We start from the raw sequence: 20,927 nt of genomic DNA, 5'->3' as shown, positions 1-20,927 counted from the left end.
CTTGTTGTCAAATAACGTAATTAGTTGCAAAATGTTCTTCCAACTCTTCCTTAGTACCACTAACAGTGCCAGTTTTTTCGCCAATTTCAAAATTACCTTATTTTTCCCTAAAATGGTTCATTTTCTCAGATTAAACATTTGAAAGGTTTTCTATTTTGAATAAAATTTGGGTTTATGAGATTTGCAAATCATTGCATTCTGTTTTTTTGGAGCTTTTACACAGCGTCCTAACTTTTTTGGAATTTGGGTTGTAAATCAACCCCCTTGTGTTAACAATGACAGTGAAAATAAGTTAAAGCAAAACTCCAGCATTTTTACCCAAGCTAGAGTTTTGCATTACAATGCAGATACATCCCCAACTTATACATTATAGTCTTCACTCATTGGGCCTATTCCCTTCCTATGGTCTACTTCACCACCATCTCTAGTTTCCTTAATTTTGTTGAATACTCCCCATCTCGATCTCTTCGCAATACTGAACTCATTACTGCACACGTTTTAGGTCCATTGTATTCTGTACAGTCCTCAACTCTGAGCCTTCTGGGGCCGTTTTCCAGCGTTGATGCCATTACACGCTCCCTATTCCCAGCTGTGGTATCCCTTCTCTAGTAGGCTGTCTATGACCATTGTCCTTTGACTGCTATAGTGGAGACAAACTTGAACGCATATTAAATGCTAACATTTCAGAACTAGGCAGGAGTCCTGTATGTGCCAGGCCCTACCCCTTTGTAAGCCACGCCCTTGTCTGGGTTGGGTTTTTATTGGTGCATACAGCTATATCATGACTTCACAGATCAGAAGAAATAGTATAAAATGCTGTTCCTCCCTCAGGAGAGGAAAATGACAGTTCATACATGCAGGGCCGTGTTAAGGTAGGGGCTATTGGAGCTGCAGTTCCAGGCCTCTACCTTAATATGAGCCAAGCCCAGAGGAATTTCATCCATGGGTGCAAAGCGTACATTGGGGCCTACTGTGCTCTGTTCCCCAGTGCACCTCTGGAGGAGACATGGTACTGAGGAGCTACAGCTGCACCGGTCACTGTCCTTTGCCCTGTCACACTTGTCACTATATACATACATTGCTGGCCTGCATTCTCCTCCCTCCGTCTTTCTCCCTCTCCATTGCTCTTGCCCTGTGTTCTCCAACGCTGCTAGCAGAAAGCTTACAGGGGTGGAAGCGGAGCTGCCGCTGACAAGTGCTGGCGGGATAGAGCTTGAGGCCTGAGTTCTGAGATTCCCCAGGATGGATCCCAGGTGCAGGAGTCTATTCTGGGCTAGGCGTGGGGAGAAGAAAGTTGGTGAGGACTTGTAAGTTTTCAGGACGGACTTGTGTGCAGGGACTTGAGGAACGGTTGAGGTGGCATGGAGGGTCAGGATGCAGGGGTGGAAGGCCAGTTCTGGTACTGTGTGCCTGCAGCTAGCTTTAGTTGCTTAATGCATGCCACTGCCCAGTGGCCTCTGTAGTGTTGGAGCAATGATCTAGGGCATACACTTTCAACCCATCTGCACATACCACCCGCCACCATACACTCCACACTCCTCTCCTGCACATACCACCTGCCGCCATACACTGCACACACCAACTGCCATAATATACTATGTATTCCTCTTCTGTACATACAAACCATCACCATACCCCCAAACTCCACTTCTGCATATGCTAGCCACCATTGCACCCTAATCACTCCCCTTCCATACATACTCATACTCCTTTCCTACACATACCATTATATTCTCTGTAGTTGAGTGAATGTCCCACATACTAGAATGGCTTGTTGCATGCACAGCAAATGCATGGCTTCTTGATGCACTGGAACTTTTCTAATTGTTGACAACTATGAACTGTGAGACTCACAGTATATATAATATATTGTACTTTACACAATATAGTGTACAGTACACACTCCTGCACTATATAGTACATTACAGAATTCTCACCAAAGTGTTCATTATCTCTACAGTTGCCAGCTACTAAGATCTTCTTTAATGAGGTTGTAAACCCTCCTGAAATTTTTGTACCTATAATACTACTTACCTATAGGTACTGTAAATATCTCCTAAACTTGCACCGTTTAGGATACATTTACTGTATACTGTGTCCGATAACATCATCCTACAGAGACCTGTGCCGTGACCGGTGGATCCCACGCGCACGCGCGGGAGTGACATCATGCGGCACCGGCCAGTAGCGCAGTCGGAGTCCGCAGACCCAGAAGGAAGATGGGCAACGATGGATGCAGCCTCCAGGGGGGACAATGAGGGCTTAGTTTGAAGGTAATTTTAACGTAATGTGCTAGTATGCGATGCATGCTAGAACATTATGCCTTTACTTTTCAGGTAAGGGGGGAAAAAAAGAAAAAAGAAAAAAAAAAAAAAACGACAGACTTTACTTCCTCTTTAAAGAAGGCTCAGACAAAGTGTTAGCTCGCTATCTATTTTCAGTGTACACAAAATCAAGTATAGTCAGGGTTTCATTTTTAATATAATGATTGTGCTGTGGTTTGATTAGGTCTCAGATTCTGGCTTGCAGGACAGCAATTTTAGCACATTTTAGGAGAATAAGGCTTTTATTTTGCTTAACCACTTGCCGTCTGCTCACGTTGAGCCTACTGCGGCAAAGTGGTTCGTTATCGTCTGACGACGTAAACCTACGTCGTCAGACACTCCCCTTTCTCGGCGGCGCGCGCGCGCCGCCGGAGGCTCGCTCCCGCTGTAGTCGGGCCAGGGGAGGAGCAGCGGCAATCGCCACTGCTCTTCCCCGATCGTCGGGGAATCGAGTGTGGCGATCCGCCCGCCTGTGTAAACACAAGCGGGCGGATCTCTGAAGTGACAGGCAGGGTCAGATTGCAGGGTTCAGCATAGTTGAACCCTCGATCTGTCCTTGTGTCACACAGTCACCTCCCCCCCACACACGTTAGTAAGCACCAGGCATACATTAACCCCTCCCTCTCCAATAAAATTAACCCCTTCCCTGCCAGTGTCATTTTTACAGTAACAGTGCATATATATAGCACTGATTACTGCAGTAATGTCACTGGTACCCCCAAAAGTGTCAAAAAGGTCAGTCAAGGGTCCGATCTGTCCGCCGCAATGTCGCAGTCCCGCAAAAAAAAAAAAAATCGCAGATCGCCGCTATTACGCGTTAAAAAAAAAAAAACACCAAAAATGACAGAAATCTTTCCCTTTGTTAGTAAACGCAATAACTTTTGCGCAAACCAATCAAAATACGCTTATTGTGATTTTTTTTTTTTACCAAACATAGGTAGCATAAAACAAATTGGCCAAAAATTTAAAAAAAATTTGATTTTTACATTTTTTTGGGGGGAATTTCATATAAAAAAAATGTGAAAAATATTGTTATTTTTTCAAAATAAACACTCTTTTTTATAGCGCAAAAAGTAAAAATCGTACAGGTGATCAAATACCACCAAAAGAAAGCTCTATTTGTGGGAAAAAAAGGACGTAAATTTCGCTTGGGTACAGCGTCACACGTACGCACAATTGTCCGTTAAAGTTGCACAGTGCCGAATCGCAAAAAGTGGCCCAGACGTAAGACAGCAAAATCCTCTAGTGGTAAAGTGGTTAACCATGCCCATGTAAGTCCCTCCCATTATTAATTCAATATGGCCCTAGACACAGTTCACCACATTACTACTCTAATAAAGCTAGTCAAAGGCACCCTTCTCTCTTATCCCGCCTCTTTAATTTAATTTTTTTAAATATTTAGTTTGTTTTAACAATTGTTTGCGTTTTAATTTTATAATTATTTATTTCCATAAAAAGGCCCACAAAAATGCTATGCACCAGGCCCATGATGTTCTTAATCTGGCCCTGCATACAGGACCTGTATCCCTCGCTCACAGGCATTTTCCTATAATAAGGCTTTCCTGTAGTACAATGGCCATCTTCTAAATTTTCACAGTTTAGGAGATATTCACACTGCATGCAGCCAGTAATGTCACCGCTGCATGCGCTGAAGGAACGGCATACCCGTGTTGTCCCTTCAGAGCTTTGCACCACAGCTGTGAATCCTGGCTCATCGCGCCCTGTCAGCTGGAGGGCTTTGTTCTATGGTAAACATTTCATAATACGCTAGAATGTGGTGCAGGTTGTTATTTATTTTTTTTTATTTTTTAAAAAGGCTGTGGTTTACTACCGCTTTTAAATACAAAAATCTTCAAGATTTTGAAGTTAGATAATGCTGTTCTGAAATGAGCCCAACTTCTGAATATAGAAGGTTAAGGCCCCTTTCACTCTTGTGCAATTTGTTCTGTGACTCGGGACTGCAGAGTTGCATGACAAGTTGTACCCCATGATTTCCAATGAGTACCATTCATATCAGTGCGACTTAAAAGTAGTCCGACTTTGATGCGAATTGAGGTCCATAGATCTCAAGGTTCACACGGGCATTGCTTCAAGTTGCGGCAAAGTCGTGCGACTTTCAGGTCGTACAAGTGTGAAAGGGGCCTTGGACAGCCTGTTTAGGTGCATGTAAGGATGTCTCTCCCTTCAGTACCTGAAATCATGATGTTGTTTCTTGTGCTGTACATTCAAGTACATTTAGAATTTCAAGTTTAAATAGCATATCCATGTTTATGGATTTTTTTCCACCCAAAATATACTTTATGATTTTTTACTGTATTCTCAATGTCCTAACATACTGTGTGGGGTCCAAAAAAAACAAGAACCAAGGAATCAATTACCACTGCTTACACATGTCAGGACACAGTGCTCCAAAAACAATAAAACACCTATAAACAAAGTCTTTGTGACCTGTCACTGTTCCCTATAAATAGAATTTATGGCAATGGGCAGCTGTTCTAGAGGACTTTATGAAACGTGACTGCCGGGCAACAGATTTAGATTGTGGTTCTGAATGAGCTGTGAAATAGAACAGACTGCTTGCTATGTGCAATTACTTCTTTACTGCTTTCATCCTAGATTAGCTTTTTTTGGCCAATAAATACAGTCTGAAGTTGTAGAGTCCTGGAAGTTATTGAGATAGTAAAAAGCTGGAATATCCTATAGATAATGATATACATTAGACACTTGTCAGGTTTCCATTCACAACATAAAACATAAATGCACTATCCACAAACATGGCAACAATATTGCCTACATTTGTGTACCAGCATCATCATTCCCATGCCTCCAAAAAGACCAAAACCTCTCTTCTCCATATGATTAGCACCTGAAACGCTCCCCTCCTCCAAACCTTACATGCAGAGCTGTGCAGGGAAACATACACTTACAGGCTACCTATGTAATGTCACTATTTCAGAAGTGGAGAGGGGGTTTCCTTGTGCAACCCGGCTTGTGTCAACTTAGACAGTCGCTCCCAACAGAATAGCCTCTAACAGGACACATTCTCCAATATGGCGATTCAGCCCACTTGACCAATAAACTTCCACCCTCCTGTGAACTCTCAAACAGACAAATTGCCACTAACATGCCCCTGGACTAACAGCTATTTTTCATCAGCTGATAACAAGTGACATGTCTCTTAAATTATGAGCGATTCTTTCCAACTTTCCCATTGCCTAAATTATCAGTCATCTCAAGTTTGGAAGCAGTGATGTATTCTACCAAAGTATACGCTTATGGCATACTGCCAGTTAACATACTCTCTAATCACAATGATCGGTAATGTGCCCTGTCATTTTAATATACATATGCAAAAGGCATATCTTTATTTTTTATTAATGTTCTGATGTCTCGTTCTAACTTTCCCAACAATGATATGCAGCATCTCTCTCCATCTATATACTGTATATATATATATATATATATATATATATATATATATATATATATATATATATATATATATATATATAGTCAGAATATTTATACTGCTCTGAATATAACAGTGTCTATTTATGTCAATAAGCAAAGATCTGTGAGGTAGGAGAATCTCAACTTATTTCCACAAATCAATATGTAGCGAATTCTATACATACATACACACACACACCTTTTTTTTTCCTCTCTCTACTATGCAATAAAGATGCACACCATTGCTAATTTTTGTAAAGAAAAATCAGGAATAAAAAAAAGCCCTCTCCTAGATTATCTCTTACTGCATTATATTGTATTTCTAGGATGTTCGATAAAGTTGGGGCATTTTATTCCACGTGTTGCAAATAAAAAAAAAAATATATATTTGAAAGACGGAAGAATGTGCTTCTAAAATAACTTTTGCAACCCACGCTATTTGACTGTTCCTTTGAGGATAACCCTGTGGCCAACCAGGGGAAGCTTGAAATAACTGGATTTTTGTAAGAACTTACCATAAAATCCTTTTCTCTGCAGTCCATTGACAGACACAGCTCTTATACTTCTTCACTAATGGGTTATGCGCCATCTACAGGATTAGACTAGGCAGTGAAAAGTTTTCACTCGAAATGCCTATAGATCTGTCCCTCACAACATAACCCCAGCAACACTGTGCTCTCATATCAGTTTTGTAGCAAGCAGTGAAAAGAAGACACAACCATCCCCAAAATAGAGGGGCAGGTGCTGCATCTGTCAATGCACTTCAGAGAAAAGGATTTTATGGTAAGTTCTTACAAAAATCCCGTTTTCTCTATTGTCCATTGACAGACGTACCTCTTATGCTTCTTCACTATTGGGATGTCCCAAAGCAGTATAGGCATGAGGGGTGGGAAGAACGCAACCAAAACTGTTAAAAGTATTTCAAAGGCTAAAAACGTAGCCAACTGGGTAACAAAAAGCTTAACCAGTAGCAACAGGATCTTACCCCCAAAAGAAAAATTCTACCCCTTAAAGAGAAAAAAAAACAAGATTCTTTAAACAGCAGCCTTCAAAACCTTGCGGCCAAAGAAGGCATCCGAGGATGCCAATAAATCTACTTTGCAGAATTTTGTAAAAGTATGTACGGACGAACAAGTCGCCGCTTACACACTTGAGTAACAGATGCCCGATAGTGAAAAGCCCAAGAGGCACCCAGCGCTCTAGTAGAATGCACCTTCACAGAGAAAGGAGGAACCCGACCCTGCAATGAATAGGCCTGAAGAACTCTCTGCCTGATCCATTTTGACATGGTCGCAGCAGACGCAGCCGAACCCTTACGAGATCCCTCAGTAAGGACAAACAGAATCAGATGTCCTAAAAGGCTCTGTGGCTGACAGGTAAACCTTGCTCGCCAGAAACAAATCCAAAGAATGTAAGGCAAATTCCTCGGGATGCTTCGGTTTAGAACAGAGCGAAGATAAAACAGTATCTTCGTTAAGGTGGAAAGCAGACACCACCTCATCAAGGAAAGATTGATTAGGTCGGAGAACCACTTTATCTCTATGACCGACCAAATAAGGCGAACAGGAAAGCGCCGCCAACTCAGACACTCTGCGGGCAGAAGTGATAGCCACCAGAAAGGCGACCTTCTGAAACCACAAAGGCAGAGATATGTCCCTAATATTTTCAAAAGGAGGCTTTTGAAGAACAGATAAAACCAAATTCAGATCCCAAAGAGGCAAAGGGGATCTTTTTGGAGGAGCCAGATGACGCACCCCTTGAATAAAGGTGCGGATTAAGGAATTAGTCGCCAACGGGCATTGGAAGTAAATGGCTAAGGCCGACACTTGTCCTTTAATCGTGCCTAAAGCCAAACGTTGTCCAACTCCTTTCTGCAAGAAAGCCAAGACCCTCGCCACCGAAAACGAGCGAGGAAACAATTTTTGCGATTCACACCAGGCAATATACAGTGGGTACGGAAAGTATTCAGACCCCCTTAAAATTTTCACTCTTTGTTATATTGCAGCCATTTGCTAAAATCATTTAAGTTCATTCTTCTTCCTCATGAATGTACACATAGCACCCCATACTGACAGAAAAACACAGAATTGTTGACATTTTTGCAGATTTATTAAAAAAGAAAAACTGAAATATCACATGGTCCTAAGTATTCAGACCCTTTGCTGTGACACTCATATATTTAACTCAGGTGCTTTCCATTTCTTCTGATCATCCTTGAGATGGTTCTACACCTTCATTTGAGTCCAGCTGTGTTTGATTATACTGATTGGACTTGATTAGGAAAGCCACACACCTGTCTATATAAGACCTTCCAGATCACAATGCATGTCAGAGCAAATGAGAATCATGAGGTCAAAGGAATTGCCTGAAGAGCTCAGAGACAGAATTGTGGCAAGGCACAGATCTGGCCAAGGTTACAAAAAGATTTCTGCTGCACTTAAGGTTCCTAAGAGCACAGTGGCATCCATAATCCTCAAATGGAAGACGTTTGGAACGACCAGAACCCTTCCTAGAGCTGGCCGTCCGGCCAAACTGAGCTATCGGGGGAGAAGAGCCTTGGTGAGAGAGGTAAAGAAGAACCCAAAGATCACTGTGGCTGTGTTTCAGAGATGCAGTCAGGAGATGGGAGAAAGTTGTAGAAAGTCAACCATCACTGCAGCCCTCTACCAGTCAGGGCTTTATGGCAGAGTGGCCCGACGGAAGCCTCTCCTCAGTGTAAGACACATGAAAGCCCGCATGGAGTTTGCTAAAAAACACCTGAAGGACTCCAAGATGGTGAGAAATAAGATTCTCTGGTCTGATGAGACCAAAATAGAACTTTTTGGCCTTAATTCTAAGCGGTATGTGTGGAGAAAACCAGGCACTGCTCATCACCTGTCCAATACAGTCCCAACAGTGAAGCATGGTGGTGGCAGCATCATGCTGTGGGGGTGTTTTTCAGCTGCAGGGACAGGACGACTGGTTGCAATCGAGGGAAAGATGAATGCGTCCAAGTACAGGGATATCCTGGACAAAAACCTTCTCTAGAGTGCTCTGGACCTCAGACTGGGCCGAAGGTTTACCTTCCAACAAGACAATGACCCTAAGCACACAGCTAAAATAACGAAGGAGTGGCTTCACAACAACTCCGTGACTGTTCTTGAATGGCCCAGCCAGAGCCCTGACTTAAACCCAATTGAGCATCTCTGGAGAGACCTAAAAATGGCTGTCCACCAACCATCCAACCTGACAGAACTGGAGAGGATCTGCAAGGAGGAATGGCAGAGGATCCCCAAATCCAGGTGTTAAAGACGTGTTGCATCTTTCCCAAAAAGACTCCTGGCTGTATTAGATCAAAAGGGGGCTTCTACTAAATACTGAGCAAAGGGTCTGAATACTTAGGACCATGTGATATTTCAGTTTTTCTTTTTTAATAAATCTGCAACAATGTCAACAATTCTGTGTTTTTCTGTCAGTATGGGGTGCTATGTGTACATTCATGAGGAAGAAGAATGAACTTAAATGATTTTAGCAAATGGCTGCAATATAACAAAGAGTGAAAATTTAAGGGGGTCTGAATACTTTCCGTACCCACTGTTTATCTTCCAAGTACAATGAGAAATCTTCCTGGAAGTTGCCTTTCTAGCCCTCAACAGGGTAGGAATCACAGAGACCTCTGTCACTCAACACCTGGCCTTCAACAGCCATGCCGTTAAAGCCAATGACCGTAAAGCAGAATGGAAGATCGGCCCTTGAGACAGCAGATCCTCTCTCAGAGGCAGCCGCCAAGGAGGCTCGACGACCATCTTTACCAGGTCTGCGTATCAAGACCGGCGAGGCCAGTCTGGGGCTACCAGAATCACTGGCACTTTTTCCACCGCCAACCCGCAGAGGAACCTCGACAACAGCTGTTATCGGAGGAAAGGCATAAATCAGCTGATATTGGCTCCAGGGTACCACCAAAGCGTCTGTGGCATCGGCCAGAAGGTCACAAGCCCTGGCCACAAACGACTGTACCTTTTTATTCAGACGAGACGCAAACAGATTAACCTCCGGAGTTCCCCATTGGGCACACGGGAGATGAAAAATCTCTAGATGCAGGGACAATCCCCCCCATGATTGAGAACCTGACGACTCAGGTCATCCGCCTGCCAGTTCTCCACACCGGGAATGTGAACTGCGGAGAGAGCCGACATATGTTTCTCGGCCCATGACAGAATCTTGGCCACCTCCCTGGCCGCCCAGACACTTTTGGTGCCCCCTTGATGATTGATGTAAGCCACAGCCGTGGCATTGTCGGATTGTACCCAAACCGGAAAACCATGCAGCCGAGTCGTCCCAGTGGAGCAGGCAGAGCTTGATCGCCCTGAGCTCCAGGACGGTAGAAAAGACCTGCCCTGGCTCAGAGCGGATGACAGAAGCCACCACGAGAGCTCTGACCTCGCTCGCCAAAGCGTCTTATCATTCTGTCTAAGGACTGCGGATCCTTGTTCCACTTGACAAGAATCTCTTTTTGTAGCGGTCTTGTGTGAAAAGGTCGACACCATCAGCTCCAGAGACCTCATACAAGTCCGCAGGGAGGAGAGATCAGTGTCCATCAGCAACCTGATCCCGCTTTGCAAAGTCTGAAGTGTTTCCCCGGGGAGAAAGACCCTCGCCAGAGAGGAGTCCAAAATCATAACCAGGTAATTCAAGCGCACTGACGGGGTCAGCGCAGACTTCTTGAAGTTGATGGTCCACCCGAACTCCTGAAGGGTCTGAACCGTGATTGACAGGTCCAACAGGGTTAGATGAGAACTTGCTCTCCACAGGAAATCGTCCAGATATCCGAGGATCACAATCCCCTTTGTGCGGAGCAAAGCTAACACTGGGGCCAAAACCTTGGTGAAGACTCTGGGAGGGGAGGCTAGACCAAAGGATAATGCCACAAATGGAAAGTGCTCCTCCGCCACTGCGAAAGGGAGATACCTCCGATGACCCCCGTATTCAAGGATGTGCAGATATGCATCTTTTACATCAATGGAGGCCAGAAAGTCCCCTTGATTTAAAGATGCTACCACCGACCTAATGGAGTCCATCCGAATCTTCTGCACCTGCACAAATCGGTTCAGTGATTTGAGGTCCAGAATTGGACGCACCTTGCCCTCGTTTCTGGGCACTTTAAACAGGTTTGAATAAAATCCTCAAAAACATTTCCAGTTGAGGAATCGGCACAATCACTCCCTGTGCAAGGAGATCCTGCACTGCCTCCCTGAGATCCTTCAATCGATCCGGAGACAGACGGAGATTTGATGGAAAGAACCTGTCTGCTGGGCGAGACCGAAATTCGATCTTGTACCCTGAACGAATTAGTTTGTGAACCCATTTGTCCTGAATCAGAGACGTCCAGGGTTCTTGAAAGTAACACAGACGTCCCCCCACCCCCGATCGGGTGAGGGTGTCCCTTCATGCAGAGGAGGATTTGTCTGCCGAACCGGACTGGCTAGTCTTGGGCTTAAAATATAACAAAAAACTATCAGTGCAAAAAAATATAGGTAATTAATAATGTGCAATATTCAAACAATCAATATAAGAACCGGCAGCATACACTTAATGTGCCTACACCACACAACGCAAACTGAATAAACCAAAAATAGTGATGCGCCAGTCAAGTGCACAAATAGTGATTAACAAACTCAAAAGTCTGTGTCCATATACATTTTGTATGGCTGAAATCGCATCCACACTAAAATGGTGTAGGACCCTTTTTTTCCCTCTGCACTTGAATTGCATCACATAGGTGTTCACACCCATGTGATTCTGGCAATCGCACTGCGTTTTGCAATCTGTTTCACGGTGTTGTGAAGAGAACATTGACACCAGCATCAAATCACATGCAAGCTGTGTGATTGCAATGCGATGCAGGAAATGCACAGGATGCATTGCGTTTGCCGAATCGCATAAGTGTATACCAGGGCAGAGTATGTCTAGGACCAATAAAAAAACTGTGAATAAGCCTGAACTACAGTCTGCCTGATCCATCTGTATATGGTTGCAGCAGATGCAGTCAATCCTTTACGAGGTCCTTTGGTAAAAACTAAAAGAGCATCTGATTTTCTAAAAGACTCAGTGGCCTCCTGGTAAACACTGATCGCCAGCACCACAGCCAAAGAACGCAATGCCATTTCCTTGGAATACTTGGGCTTTTGACAAAGTGAAGGCACCACAATGTCTTTATTCAATTGAAAATCAGAAACCATCATGGGAAGAAACGACTGATTAGGTCGGAGTACCACTTTATCTCTGTGGACCACCAGATAAGGTGAGCGGCAGGACAACTCCATCCAATTCAGATACTCTGCAGGCAGAAGTAATAGCCACCAAAAAGGCAACCTTCTGAGAAAAGGCAAGCAGAGGAATCTGCCTAATGTTCTCAAAATGAAGATTTTTGAAGAACAAATAAAGCCAAATTCAAATCCCACGGAGGTAGCGGGCATTGCCTCGGGGGAGCCATATGGCAAACCCCCTCAGTAAATGTGCGAATCAGGGCATGTGTAGCTAAAGGGCGTTGGAAAAACACAGCCAGAGCCGACACTTGGCCTTTGATAGTGACCAAAGCCAACCGCCATTCAACACCTTTTTAAAGAAAAGTCAAAACCCTAGCCACTGAGAACAAGCGAGGGTGCACCTTCAATGATTCACACCATGAAATGTGCGATTTCATATACGATGTTAGATCTTCCTGGAAGTAGACTTTCTGGCCTTCAGTAGTGTAGGAATCACAAAGATCTCTATCCTTCAAAACCTGGCTTTCAACAGCCACGCCTTTAAAGCAAGCTACTGTAAAGCAGGATGGAAGATCGTCCTTGAGACAGCAGATCTTCCCTGAGAGGAAGTCTCCAGGGAGCATCGGCGACCAACTTTATCAGGTCTGCATGCAAAGACCGGCGAGGCCAGTCTGGGGCCACCAGAATGACCGGAACCCCTTCCACTTCTATCCTGCGAAGAAGCCTCGGCAGAAGTTTTAATGGAGAGAATGCATAAATCAGCTGATACAGACTCCCAAGGAGCCACCAGTGCATCTGTGGTGTCGGCCAGAGGCGATCCGTTGGCATCCGCCGGTTAGTTCAGTCAGGCACTTCAGACAGCCTGGCATGGTACCCGGACAGCTGCGAGTAGGCCGCGGCCTCAATTTTCGGCCCGATCCGGCCATGTGAGGTGATCTGTCGATATCCGCTGGTCAGCTCAGTCAGGCACTTTGGACAGCTTGACATGGTACTCGGACAGCCTGGCACCGTGACTGTTAGAGGGGCTGGGGAAATGGAAAGGAACCTGGGGGTCTGACCATCCCAAGGAGGGGCCCACATCCACCCCGAGACCGCCAGAGGCTTAGGGGAACAGTATTACTCACCATACCACGGGACCAGGTGGGCGCCACTCTGAACAGTTCACCTCTCACCTGGGGTGGGGGTGCTGCCAGCCAGGGGGTATGCTGCGACTCAGGGCGTTTCAGATCGATTGCGTCCCAGCGAGACTTGTTCCCTCGCAGGCTCGTCCCCATCCATAGGAGCACTGTCGTAGCAAGGCCTAGTTCTGAACTATAACCTGCTCACGCTCGCTGGCCAGGCTGGGAGATCTTAAGGATCTAGATTATCCAGTCCAAAACCACAGCCGGCTGTTGCTTGTAGTTCTCTAGGAACTAACTATTGAAAACAAATCATAAAATAACAAAATTTCCCTATTAACAGCTAAGACTAAAGTCCCAGCAGGGAGCTAGGACCTATTCCTAAACCAATCAGAAACAAAACTGCAGGCTGAAGCAGAGTATGTGGGGTTATGCCGGCAGGGACAGCCCCATGGGCGTGGTAACGTTTTTTTCCTGCCTAGTGACTATTCCTGATAGGAGGAGCATAACCCATTGGTCTTTAGAAGATGGAGCTGCGTCTGTCTATGAATGATAGAGAAATTACACTTACACACACACACACACACACACACACACGTCTTAAGCAGTCGTAAAAAAAAAATGCTGTAAATTAGGAATGCTTTCAGAAATAGAAGTGTTAATTGTTTATTTTTATCAATTAACAAAATGGAAAGTAAATGTATAGAAGAGAAATCCAAATCAAAATAATATTTGGTGTACCACCCCTTTGCCTTCAGAACAGCATACATTTTTCTAGGTACACTTGCAAAGAACTGGACAGGCAGGTTGTTCCAAACATCTTGGAAACTCACCACAGACCTTCAGTGGATGTATGCGGCCTAAAATCCTTCTGTCTCTTCATGTACGGTAATCCCAGACTGACTCAATGATGTTGAGATTAGGGCCCTGTGGGGGCCAAACCCTCACTTCTAGTACTCCTTGATCTTAGTTTTGCTTAAGAAAGTTCCTTAAGACATTGGCTGTATGTTTGGGAACATTGTCCTGCTGCAGAATAAACTTGGGGCCAATCACAAGCCTCCCTAATGGTATGTCATGATGGATACGGGTTTGCCCGTATTTCTCATCATTGAGGACACCATTAATCCTGACCAAATCTCCAAATCCATTTGCAGAAATGCAGCCCCAAACTTGAAAGGAAATTCCACCATGCTTCACTGTTTCCTGCAGACACTCAATATTGTACCACTCTCCCAACATTTGGCAAACTGCCTCTTGCTACAGCCAGATAATTAACATTTTGACTCATTAGTCCAGAGCACCTGCTGACATTTTTCTGCACCCCCTTTCCTATGTTTTATGTGCATAGTCGAGTCGTCCAGACTTGGATTTCTCTTCTGTTCATTTAATTTCCACTTTGTGAATTGATAAAAATAAACTATTGGCACTTCTTTTTCAGAAAACATTTGAATTTACATTTTTTTCACACCTGCCTAAAACTTATGCACAGTTTATATATATATATATATATATATATATATATATATATATATATATATACACACATATACATACACACACACGCGATAAAGTTATAATAAAAGGCTTGCATCCTTTTCCATTGTTTTTTTTGCACATAAACAGGACAGGTCACTAATATCTGCCTGCCCACTAAGTTAACGTGGTTTAATGAGGAAAAAAACTGAATCGCCACAGCTGTCACAAAAATGACATCTCCTCCACTCTGAAGTAGCAGGGGATCTGTTCACAGGTCCCTGCTGATTGAAAAGGATGCTGTCGTGTGAAAGGGTCATTAGACATTTCTTTCTAAGTATGCATGAACTTGACACAAAAATATTTATATATTTGTCCAATTTATATACAAATTTTTTAATACAAACGTTATAATTATTTAATATATTTTGTAAATTTACATTTCAGTGAGCCAAAAGAACAGCTTCCGGTAACCACCAACTACACAGAGTGGCAGAGTCCTGTGCCAGCTGAGTCCAGATCCTACAGATGCAGATCCAACGAGGATGGGCTACAGAAGAAATGGCACTTTGTTATTATCCAAGGCAAGCTACCATTATTACCATTTAATAACAAAATAAATATCTTACATGAGGGTGACCTAAGTGATGAATAAGAAGTTGGGTGTTCATCTTTCCTGGACATCCCGTGGTTGCAAACAAGTTCTCATTACATTTAGACCACCTACAGTGGAAACATGTTAACAAAATTAGCAATTTTAGTAGCAGAGGTATTAGGGCCCATTCACCCCACTGTGTTACAGCAATTTAGACTAACATCTTAGCACATCTCCAGAGCACATCTGTGCTGCACCAAAAAAAAAAAAAACACCAGAAGTAATTTTTACTAAAATGGGGCCAGTTTGAAACAAATGAGCTGTGGCTGCGTCTGATGCAGTGTGCTGCAACACACGATAAAGCAGAAAGTAGGGGAGAATAAAACATGCGCTTTCTATTCCACATTCTTATAACCCATGCTACATACCTCATTAACCCTTATATGAAACAAACACAAAATGTTCTGTATTGCACCTTACCATTCCTTAGATGTGGTGACTGCATAAGCATTCCTTTTTTCTGTTTTAATAGTTTTATTTGGTTTTAACAAGTACTGTAGTTAACATGCAAAAGCTCCGCCCATGCAGGGGCTAGCATTGACAGTTAGCTCACAAGGAAGGCAAAAATAAGGCAATGAATAAACAGGAAAAACGAGAGCTTACACAACAGCAATCCATGTTATGAAACCATAAGGACCAAGGGGTCCTGAAGCAGTTCCACACAACAGTGCATTCCATGGGCACACCAGTATCTAAACGGTGGTGCAATATACAGCCTAAATAGATCTAAAAAGGAAAAAAGGAGCAGAAACCAGAAGAAAGTTAGGCTAAAAGGTGAAGCTAAAAGAAAGGAGCTCACGCACCTACCTAGTAGGGAGCTAGAGAAGGAATAGGGGAGTCTAAGAGAGAAAGGGGGGCCAGAAGGTTAGAGGCCGAGAGATGGGAAGAAGGTAAGGGCTTGGGAGCATCGGGACCATCCGTCCCAGGCAAGCATTCCTTTTTTAAGCTTACTCCCTTTTTTTTTTTACCTGATGATACTGCCAAGCAACACCCTCCCTGTCCTAGGGTGCCAATGCTAACTCACTATACTGTATTCATGGAGAAGCAATATTGTCAACCAGCAAAAGACTATAGAATACTCTCCCCTCTCTTCAAAATTTGGTGGTGTTCTGTGGTTCACAGAAGAAAACTGGAAAGGCTGATGGCAGGAACTTTGGCAGGATCAAAAGACAACCATGGCAGAACTAAAAAATGAATGCTTACCTTTTTAAGTTCTTTTTACTTGCTCAAAATCCTACCGGTCATATTAAGAATGGGGCTGGGGAGATCATGTATAACATACATATGCATCCCCAATACGTACCTTTTTAAGTTCTTTTTACTTGCTCAAAATCCTACCGATCATATTAAGAATGGGGCTGCAGAGATCATATATAACATACATATGCATCCCCAATACGTGTAAACACAGCTCTTGCATGGGTTCATGCTGTCGTTTACCCGTGTAAACAAGGCCAAAATGGTTAAAATAGGTTTTTAAAAGTTGAGCATGCTGTGTGTATAGGAACACATAAAATAGTAGGATGTTCTCAAATTTGATTGCAAAAAAAAAAAAAAAAAAAACTTTATGGGGACCTTGACACCAACTTAAAAATGAGAAAAAAATCAAATTTTAAATGTTGCATGACAGCTCTGAAATATCTAGCAGTCTTAGGGTTTTGGGTGTCAATGCAAAGGAGGCTTTTAAAAAGGTAAAAAAATGTACATCTCTACTACTGGATCTGATATTCATAGGTATCAAGAAAACATTTAGTGATACTGCATTAGTGTTCCTGCATGGATCATTGGTCCTAGCATTATCATTTGTGTACCCTCTCAGTTTGCTCATACAATATTTGTGAACACTATACTTACTATATTTTGTTTGTTTCCTTTATCACCACAGCTTCTTTCTTTCGGTGTTTACCCTGTTCCTTGTTTTATACACATATGTTCATACTACTGTATACATTTTAAAGTGTGTGTTAAATCTGTACTGTTATCTTTTTGTATAACTCCAATAACAATGTATAGTTTAAAAAAAAAAAAGGTAATTAACATGCATGAAATGCATTTAAAGAGGTTGTAAACTCACCTTAAAGTCTTTAACCTATAGGTAAGCCTATATTAAGGCTTACCTATAGGGGCTATAAATATCGCCTAAACAAACATGCACAGTTTAGGAGATATTTACAGTGCATGTAGCCGATGACGTCATCGGCACATGCGTTCTGAAGGAACGGCCACCCGTGCCGTTCCTTCAGAGCCCTATGCTATGAACGGCGGCTCCCTCGCGCATGCGTGGGAGTGATGTAATTGCACCCCCAGCCAATCAGATGGCCGGAGGACGCGAACGAGGAAGCAGGACGGCCGGACATGTCGGCCGCCCTGTTGCTGAGCGGGACGCACTGCGAGGGCTTCGTTTTAAGGTAAGTATTTCATAATAAGCTAGTATGCGATGCATACTAGCTCATTATGCCTTTGTCTTCACAGGTTTTTTTCTCATTTTTTTTTTATGAGGTTTACTTCCTCTTTAATTTGCACATAATTTTATGAGCAGCATTTTGTTGAAGAGAATGGTCTTTTGGCAGGGTCTATTTATTTTCATTTAAAAATAACTTTATTTTCAAGTAAAACTCAAACTCAGAAATTGCAGAAAAAAAACTTAGCCCTTGTATCTAGAACACAAAATGTATATTGAACATCAAATCAACAGTCCCATATGTGAAGTGAAAAAGACAGTCCACAACGGTGATAATTGAAGTGCTCACTGGATCCCAACACCAACAAGATATAGAGATATAATGTGCTCACCAGAACGATAGGACTCAAAATGCCATATAGCATATGAGTCAAATCAGCTTGTTGTACAATGGATGAATGAAGGGATGACAGAGGTCACTGATGTTGAGGTGATAGCAGATATGAACCGTCACACCAGAGAGGATTTCACTCCGTCAAATGGCCAGAAATTAACCAAAAAACAAGGGAGCACAAAATAGTGCAACACTGCTAAAATTTTTATTAACCGGTTGCCGACCGCCGCACGACTATATACTGCGGCGGTCAGCCCCGGCCAGGCAGAGTGACGTATCGGTACGTCACTCGCCTGTCACTGACTTGCGAGCCTATTGCGGGCGGGCGCGCGCCCGCCGCGGCTCGTTCACAGACAAGTCAGTGCGTGTGACCGGCGGACTCGATGTCCGCCAGTCACACTGCGATCGCTCCTGTGAAGGGAGAAAGACAGAGCGGCTTGTGTAAACAAGCTGCCTGTCAGTTCTCCCTGTGTAAAAGTGAAGATCTGTCCGTTCTACTATGTAGAACGGTTGATCTTTGCTTTTACACCAATAGGAATGTCCCTGCACAGTTAGAATCACGCCCCTAGGACACACTTAACCCTTCCCTGTCCAATAAAGTTAACCCCTTCCCTGCCAGTGTCATTTTTGCAGTAACAGTGCATATGTATAGCACTGATTACTGCAGTAATGTCACTGGTACCCCCAAAAGTGTAAAAAATGTCAGTCAAGGGTCCGATCTGTCCGCCGCAATGTCGCAGTACCGAAAAAAAATCGCAGATCGCCGCCATTACGTGTTACAAAAAAAAAACACCAAAAATGACAAAAATCTTTCCCTTTGTTAGTAAACGCGATAACTTTTGCGCAAACCAATCAAAATACGCTTTTTGCGATTTTTTACCAAACATAGGTAGCATAAAACAAATTGGCCGAAAAATGTTAAAAAATTTTGATTTTTCCTTTTTTTTTGGGGAATTTCATATAAAAAAATGTGAAAAATATTGTTATTTTTGCAAAATTTACGCTCTTTTTTTGTTTACAGCGCGTGATCAAAAAATCGCACAGGTGATCAAATACCACCAAAAGAAAGCTCTTTTTGTGGGAAAAAAAGGACGTCAAATTCGTTTAGGTACAGCGTCGCACGACCGCGCAATTGTCCGTTAAAGTCACGCAGTAAAAAATCGCAAAAAAAACCCTGGTCCTTTAGCAGCCAAATCCTCCGGGGCTTAAGTGGTTAAATAAAAATACACCAAATTGTACTTACAAACATCTCGTGGTAAAGAGCGTATACAGATGCAAAGGTAGGCGGTCAGTTGTTTTTTTCACTTCACATATGGGACTGTTGATTTTTGATGTTCACTTTTATTTATTTTGCAATTTATTTGTATTTACCTTTCTTGGTTTATATATATATATATATATATATATATATATATATATATATATATATATATACACACACGTTTATATGCTAGTATTTATTAGCGCTGCACTTTTTTTCCACATTTTGTTATTCACAATTCTCTTGTCAGTTGTTTGGTGTAGCAGCTTTTTTATGGTTAGCGCAATATTTTTGCTTTTCACAAAATGTATATTGTTTTAATTTTTTACTTATTTTTGCTTTTAAAATATAAAAGAAAATAATAAATCTTTGCAGAAGAAACCACCAAAAGAAAAATTGTCAAAACATAAAAAATACCACATATATATATACATATACAGTAATCCCCCGCTCCATCGCGGTTCAGTTTTTGCGGTCCCGGTAATTCACGTTTTTTTTTGTAATGTTATTTTACTATATAAATCATTAAAAATGAAATATTTTTGTGTTTTCCATAGCTCTTGCCAGAGGCGTAACTAGAACCTTCAGGGCCCCGGTGCAAGAAACCATGCAGGGCCCCCCAGACACCTGGCCGGGGCCCTTCCCTTTAAGCCTGGGGCTCCTCCCACTCATCCTGGGGCCCTTCACTCTCGTTGCGGGGCCCTTTATTACGGTCCCGCAGTGGGACCCTTTCACAAGTTCTGCAGTTGGCCCAGTGGGGGGGGGGGGGGCAGTATGTCACAGTACATGTTGGCATTTATGGTTCCCCCAATGAACTGTAGCTCCCCAGTGCCAGCAGCACTCTTGCAGCCCCAGACTATGACACTCCCACCACCATGCTCGACTGTAGGCAAGACACACTTGTCTTTGTACTCCTCACCTGGCTGCCGCCACACACGCTTGACACCATCTGAACCAAAAAAATGTATCTTGGTCTCATCAGACCAGAGGACAAGGTTCCAGTAATCCATGTCCTTAGTCTGCTTGTCTTCAGTAAACTGTTTGTGGGCTTTCTTGTGCATCATCTTTAGAAGAAGTTTCCTTCTTGGACGACAGCCATGCAGACCAATTTGATGCAGTGTGGGGCGTATGGTCTGAGCACTGACAGGCTGACCCGCTCACCCCTTCAACCTCTGCAGCAATGCTGGCAGCACTCATACGTCTATTTACCAAAACACAACCTCTGGATAGGACGCTGAGCACATGCACTCAATATCTTTGGTCGACCATGGCGAGGCCTGTTCTGAGTGAACCTGTCCTGTTAAACCTGGCCATGGTGTTGCAGCTCAGTTTCAGGGTCTTGGTAATCTTTTTATAGCCTAGGCCAGGGATCCTCAAACTACGGCCCTCCAGCTGTTGTGGAACTAGACATCCCATGAGGCATTGTAATACTCTGAGATTCACAGACATGACTAGGCATGATGGGAATTGTAGTTCCTGAACAACTGGAGGGCCATAGTTTGAAGACCCCTGGCCTAGGCCATGCGTACATTTAGAGCATCAAGTCTTTTTTTCAGATTCTCAGAGAGTTCTTTGCCATGAGGTGCCATGTTGAACTTCCAGTGAC

General features: G+C 43.2%; 1 protein-coding gene across 2 annotated transcripts in view; it reads right to left on the bottom strand.

The window, feature by feature from the left end:
- Window positions 1-15,006: 15,006 nt before the first annotated feature.
- The window catches only part of NUP37 (nucleoporin 37), a 153,454-nt gene continuing 147,533 nt past the window's right edge, over window positions 15,007-20,927 (bottom strand). For both annotated transcript variants that reach the window (XM_082256502.1, XM_082256501.1), the window contains exons 9-10: window positions 15,240-15,333; window positions 15,007-15,160 (exon numbers count right to left, since the gene is read on the bottom strand). In XM_082256502.1, coding sequence (XP_082112628.1) covers window positions 15,047-15,160; window positions 15,240-15,333 — 208 coding nt within the window. In that variant the 3' untranslated portion in view covers window positions 15,007-15,046. The remainder of the gene's footprint in view (window positions 15,161-15,239; window positions 15,334-20,927) is intronic.

This window comes from Pelophylax lessonae, assembly GCF_965119305.1.
Source record: "Pelophylax lessonae genome assembly, chromosome: 4".
NCBI classification, from domain to species: Eukaryota; Metazoa; Chordata; class Amphibia; order Anura; family Ranidae; genus Pelophylax; species Pelophylax lessonae.
The sequence above is the reverse complement of the archived record's forward strand: the minus strand, read 5'-3'. Positions and strand labels throughout refer to the sequence as shown.